The sequence below is a fragment of the Cynoglossus semilaevis genome, chromosome 13 (genome assembly GCF_000523025.1).
Source record: "Cynoglossus semilaevis isolate Cse_v1.0 chromosome 13, Cse_v1.0, whole genome shotgun sequence".
NCBI lineage: Eukaryota > Metazoa > Chordata > Actinopteri > Pleuronectiformes > Cynoglossidae > Cynoglossus > Cynoglossus semilaevis.
In genome coordinates this window covers 2270751-2277217 of record NC_024319.1, presented here as the reverse complement: position 1 = coordinate 2277217, position 6467 = coordinate 2270751, and the positions used below count along the sequence as shown (strand labels likewise).

The window sequence follows — 6467 nt, the reverse complement described above, 5'->3', positions numbered from 1 at the left end:
TGGCGTGAGGTGGGGGGGGGGGGGGGGGGTGAAGGTACCGTAGCTGCAGTGATGCTGTGCTAATGTAGCTGTTGTTGTTGTATCGAAATGTAAGTCGTTATAATTTTAACGAAATACTTTTCACTGTAATAAGGACACTTAAAAAATATATATTGATACACTGAAATATTGCGATATTCTGTTTTCGAAGTATATCGTATTGTTGCCCCTGCATCGTGATATGTATCGTATCTGTAGGGGGCGATACTGTGGTCCTCGACAGTCATAGGCTGTGGTAAAATGGTAATCCAACAGCATATATAAAAATATATATAAATACTGTATAACACGAGTGGCCAAACTTTATAAAACAAAAATTTAAATATCGTAATTTTCTTTTTCACATTATAACAATTAAGAAAAATAAAGAAAATTTCATAAATTTGACCTGCGGCGCTTTCGCTCTCAATAACATCGTGTCCCCCCAGTGGGCCATGCCCCCCAGTTTGAGAATGGCATAGACTAATAAAAATGATAGTTAATGATTTTATTTTATTATTTTCCGTTTGCCAATAAAACTGAACTCATCGTTTTCACCTCCGACGGCCAAATCCTCCAATCCTGCCGCCCACCAAACCAACACCAAACCCACTCTGTGGAGCTATGTTAACTGCTTCCCAGTCCCACCGCCGGGGGTGACCCTTGACCTTAATTTAGGGGAAGTTCCCTCTTGGACTCGTGTCACGCTGACAGACACGCTCCTGCCACGAGATGAAAACAGTTGCTGCTGGTGTCGACTCTCTGCTGCCCCACTGTGTTGGCATGGGGCTCCTGCTCGTGTGTGTGTGTGTGTGTGTGTGTGTTTTTGAAGAACATTTTCCAAGAGATGTGGATAAAAGTAAGGCTCTGTGGCCGAGCTGAGTCTGTGAGAATGTCAACAGCAGCGACATGGATCTCATAAGTCTCAAATGTTAGAGGCTCATAAAAGGGATCGTGTTCATCTGCCAAAGATCCCGTGGGCCGGACGGACTGGGATGGAGCCCACGAAGCGAATACGTTTCATATGATATCACCGGAGCTGCGTTTTCAGTTCCTCAGATTCCTGTGTCGTACTGGTTCAGCGGCAGCAGGGCGGCAGCGTTCTGCTCAGGTCGTCAGTAACCTGTGGTTGTTGTGGTGCGAAGGTGCGGCCACGGCTGTGACAGATGGGTCGAAAGACGAGATAGACGGGCAGCGTGAGTGAAGGAGCGGTACGGAGATGTGTGTCAGTGAACATTGGGTCACACTGCTGCTAATTTTACCCACGAGTAGGGTTTCACCTCAGGGGTGGGGGTAAGATGGATGGGGACAAGGGACGATGAGAAGTTACAGCAGGAGGAGTGACGGAGGAGGCCGCGCACAATTATTATAATAATTAATAATAACAAGATTTATATCTCCTTAATATATATATATGTATATATATTAAACATATTAATATAAAAAACTCCAAACTCTAAATAGTTGTTTTCAAACTTCCTCTGCTGCCCCCGGTGGTTGGAGTCATTCTTCTTTATCGTTAAAGAGAGTAAGTTAGTAGGTTTACAACTTTTTTTTTCTTCATTTCCAACTTCCCTAAAGTGCTCAGGCGCCATCTAGTGGAGACATGACTTTCCCATTTCTTCCTGTTTCTGTTTGTGTTTTTTAGCCTCCTGTGGCCAGAACAAAACTGTAAACAATACAATTCTGTGTTCAGTACAACACATTTACTCCTGTCACTGGTGGTGACCTGAAGTCACCTGATCTCAGAGAGACGGCTGTGATTGGTGTGTTTTGCTGTTGGCGAGCAAGCTGAAAATTTAGAGGAATTTTATTGTGAAAATGTCACGACTCCAGTGACGGTCCACGAGCCGAGGTGGGAAAAAATGAAAATGTGATCATGTTTACAGTACAGTACAGTACAGTACAGTACAGTTAGATGGATTATCCGTCCAGTCCTGGTCCTGGTCCTGGTCCTGGTCCTGGTCCTGCTGCTGCAGCGCTGGTATTTGACTGAGGTTCAAATCCTCCTGAATTAAGAGCTGCTGACAATTTATTGTCAGGCCTCAAGTGTCTTTTTAACCTCTGCAGCTTTCTGTGTGTGTGTGTGTGTGTGTGTGTGTGTGTGCTGCAGCTCTGGCCATACCTGTCCATCACTGAGTACTTTGCCGTACACAGGTAGCAGTACAGTCCGTCTGTAAAGACAAGGACAGATTTGTAGAACAGACGAACCCACGGGTGAGTCCTGACCGACGGAGGAATGACCGACCGGATGAAGGAGCCCATCAACACCTTTCACACTGTTTTGAACATTGACCACTTTCTGGTAAGGACCATCGGTTCCACGCGGTGTCTTGGCGTTTCTTTGTTGGGGACGGTTTTTGGACTGAAAACGGTCAGAAAGTCGACGTCGTTTCTTTTTAGTTTTTTGTTGACTGGTTTGTGAACTGGGACGGACCAGCGTTCCACTGGTGGGATTCTGTTGGATTATTTGGTACCAGGTTGAAGTGACTCATGACAAACAAACAAACAACAAACAAACAGAGGTTTACAGTTTGGTTCGTCTCTGCTCCGCCGTCACCACCGCGTCGTGCTTTAATTAGAACACGACAGCTTGTGCAGTGTGTGAGGCAGTGTTCTTGTTCTGGTTAATTAGTGAAGCTGTGTATGTGTGTGTGTGGGGGGGGTGCGCGAGCTTGTCGAAGTGTGTGTGTGTGTGTGTGTGTGTGTGTGTGTGTAAAGAAGGGGGGGTAATCTCTAGATCTGTCCGTCAGTGAGTGGGTCAGATTTTATCATTAACTTTGTGCTAAGGGACAAAACAATACTGTTTTAAGGGCCACACACACACACACACATACATACATGGACACACACACACATCAATGGACAAACGTTAAGGACAAACGTCTTCTTCTTCTTCTAACTCCAGACCGAGACAAACACATTTCCGTTCTCTCCGCCGTGTCCCTTTAAGAGGAATGTGTTCTGTTATTTTTTTAATTAACTCTCAAGGTCACCGTGTCCTTGAACGTCTGCATCTACCAGCAGCTCTCGTCATGACTGCCCCCCCCTCCTCCCTCTCCTCCCCCTCCCCGTCTCTCCTCCCTGTCCAGCAGCTTGTTCCTGCCGTTGTTTACTTGTTGAAGTGTCTCCCACTTCTCTCATTTATTCTGCTGCTTCTCTGTTCGTACCTTCTCTGTTTCCTTGTTTCCTGCTCATAAAAGACGCGTCTGAACAGAACACAGACTGAACACAGACTCGCTGGAAGAGAAGTAACGGCTCACCCTCCGCAGTCAGAGCTGGAGGTGGTACTGTTAGCTGGAGTGGGACGTGAACTAATGATGCGGGGCGGGAGTGTCAGAGCGCTGCGCTCACATCTGGGCCTTTCTGCAGAGACCAGAGAGAGAGAACGAGAGGAAACTGTGGGGCAGTAACGCGGGCCACCACCAGGGGAGCGGAGAACCAGTGGGAACAGAACAGGAACTTGGGTGTCCTCGGATGTTCTCTGTGGGAAGGTTGAGTTGGTGCGTGGATGAAAGGTCGCTGATGTCATCCTGTGGGTCGCACGGCCGACCCAAGGTCACGGGTGACAGGGAGGAAAACACAGAGTTGACTGATGGAGACGGCCCAGAGTCAGCTGACGTTAATGAGTCACTGGGATCAATGCTGCTCTCACACTGTTGTTTGGATCACTGCTTTATATTCATGTGTCTGAACGTCTTCACTTCACTGTTGGTTACGTCATCGTTATCATCAAAGACAGAAATGAAATGATCAGTCCTGTGGTGTTTAGTCTGTTCAGGAATTAGGATTATTTCTCAGGAATATTCTTCTTCTCCTTAACTGAGAGGAAGAAAAAACAAAAAAACAAAAAACAAGTCCAGGCTTCAAACAGAACTGTTTCAGTCAGAAACTGAAGAGTTCTGAATCCTGACCTTGTTCTTTACTACATTATTATTAATATTAATAATAATACATTCATCATCATAATCTCCTAAACCAGAGCTTGGATCCGTCCAATCAGGCCCAAGATTGTGAGGAGAACACATATACTGTGGTCCTCACCATTAAAGCAACTGAGAAAAAAAAAATAAAACTAAGACTAAAATAACTGTCAATAAATTCCACCCTTTAGGTTTGACTCTGGATTTGAAAAAAAAAATTATTTGAGTGTCTGGTCCTAGAGGTGTCTGTCTAGAAAAACCCTAACCCTCTGACAGATATCGTCCCTTTGACAAAGTGGACAGATGACCAGAAAGACGAGGACACAGTAAATGATGAACCGGTCCAGTTTGGACATTAAAGATGTCAAACATCAACAATGGCTCTTTGAGAGTCGGGAACAGGGCGGAGGCTTGTCCACCAGGTCCTACCTGGTTTTGATGCTATCTGCGTTCTGCCAGCCGTGTGTTTGATGCCGGTGATGGATTAATGCTGCCGTGTTAATGTGCAGAGCAGAGGTGGTGGCGGCCCACAGTGTAGGACAGGACAGGACAGGAGACAGAGCAGGGACAGAGCCGCAGCCTCGTCGTCATGATGAAGAACAGTGACGAGAACCAGGTGAGAAACAACCATCGCTAATGTCCCCAGACTGGAGGACACGGTGCAGACGTCCGTCTCTGAGTCTGACCGTGGTCTGGAGGTGCTGGTCTGGAGGTGCTGGTCTGAAGGTGCTGGTCTGGAGGTGCTGGTCTGGAGGTGCTGGTCTGAAGGTGCTGGTCTGGAGGTGCTGGTCTGAAGGTGCTGGTCTGGAGGTGCTGGTCTGAAGGTGCTGGTCTGGAGGTGCTGGTCTGGAGGTGCTGGTCTGGAGGTGCTGGTCTGGAGGTGCTGGTCTGAAGGTGCTGGTCTGGAGGTGCTGGTCTGGAGGTGCTGGTCTGGAGGTGCTGGTCTGGAGGTGCTGGTCTGAAGGTGCTGGTCTGGAGGTGCTGGTCTGAAGGTGCTGGTCTGGAGGTGCTGGTCTGAAGGTGCTGGTCTGGAGGTGCTGGTCTGAAGGTGCTGGTCTGGAGGTGCTGGTCTGGAGGTCGTGGTCTGGAGGTGCTGGTCTGCTGGACGTTAAATGCGAACGTATCTTTGAAAACCAAATTAAAGGATAAACTGGCGATAACATTTTTATCGGACGTCATTTTTAACGTTGTTTGTTTAACCTTTCCAGACAGTATCATGTTTTCAGATGTTTTTTTTAGTCTTCAGTCTGACCTGGTGGTGGCGCTGTGGTGATTTTGTTTGACCTCAGGTCAAAGTTGCTGTTTGTGACAATTTGTTTTTAGAGAAGTTGCCTTTGGTTTTAAACCAAACTCACTTTAGAGCAGCGGGCCGCGCCCCCCACTTTGGGAACCATTGCTTTCAATATTGTTTCTCCCTCTGGGGGACGAGTGAAAAAGTCTTTAAATTAAATAGCGTTGCTGGGCATGCTGTGGACCCCCGCCCCCCACTTTGGGAACCATTGCTTTCAATATTGTTTCTTATTGTAAATGCAATATATTGCATCGCACACCTGTATCAGCCCCTGTTGTTTGGTATTTTTGGGACCCCCGCCCCCCACTTTGGGAACACTGGATCTGATAGTATTTTAAGAGCAAAGCCTTTAAAAAACATTGTCTTCTTGAACACTCCGGGGCCTCGCTCCTTACCTTTGGAACCACCAGTTGTTTTTGTTTTTTTTCTGGTCATTTCTGGACCAAACCAGCAGGGCGGGTGTGTCCTCCCCCCCAGTGTTAGTCCAACATGTTCCTTCCACAAATACAGTAACTGAGACAGAAAGGTTGTGAGTATCACATTAATCCAATTAACATTAGTAGCATTAGTGCCTTGCTCATGAGCCGTGTGCCCAGGGCAGCGTTGTGCCAGTCGGTCTGTGGGTCCTAATGTTTAGTCAGGTTTAAAATAACCTGTCGGATGATTTAGAGGCATCAACAGTTTTCAAGAGCCTTTACTGAGCGGGGAGGGGGGGGCGGGGGGGCAGTTTGGCGCCCAGCTATGTGAAGCATCCATGTATCAATTATACACTTCTATGTGAGTCATCTGCTCATGTGATTCTTACAGCGTTGTCTAAAGATTTCTTTTCTTTTCTTTTTTTTCTTTTTCTTTTTTTTTCATTTGAAGTTGTCGTCCTTAGTGTTGAGTCTCTCAGTCCTGGTGGGGGCGCTCAGCTGTGTCAGCGTTATTTTCCCTGTGTGAGCAGCAGACTGAAATCATGTGACAGAGCCCCCCCCCCCCTCTCTCTTCTCAGTCTGTTTGCAACGGAGCATGTGATCTGAAGAGATCAGAATTACAAACGAATTACTGTTCCTGGATCTGCTGCAGTCGAGGTTCTCCACAGGCGTGTGCGCGTGTGTGTGTGATCACACATGTCACATGTTTCAGGTGTAAAACACACACATGCACGCTCAGAGATAGAACATGTAGAACATCCACTATTCCAGGATCTCATCCTCTGGCTCACCTCCAGACCCTGTCCCACCTTGGAAGGG

General features: G+C 47.1%; 1 protein-coding gene across 1 annotated transcript in view; it reads left to right on the top strand.

Moving 5' to 3' along the window:
* Positions 1-1670: 1670 nt before the first annotated feature.
* clcn1b (chloride channel, voltage-sensitive 1b) overlaps positions 1671-6467 on the top strand; it is a 21143-nt gene continuing 16346 nt past the window's right edge. The window contains exon 1 of the mRNA XM_025061468.1: positions 1671-2323. Within this exon, the coding sequence (XP_024917236.1) occupies positions 2258-2323 (66 nt within the window). The 5' untranslated portion in view covers positions 1671-2257. The remainder of the gene's footprint in view (positions 2324-6467) is intronic.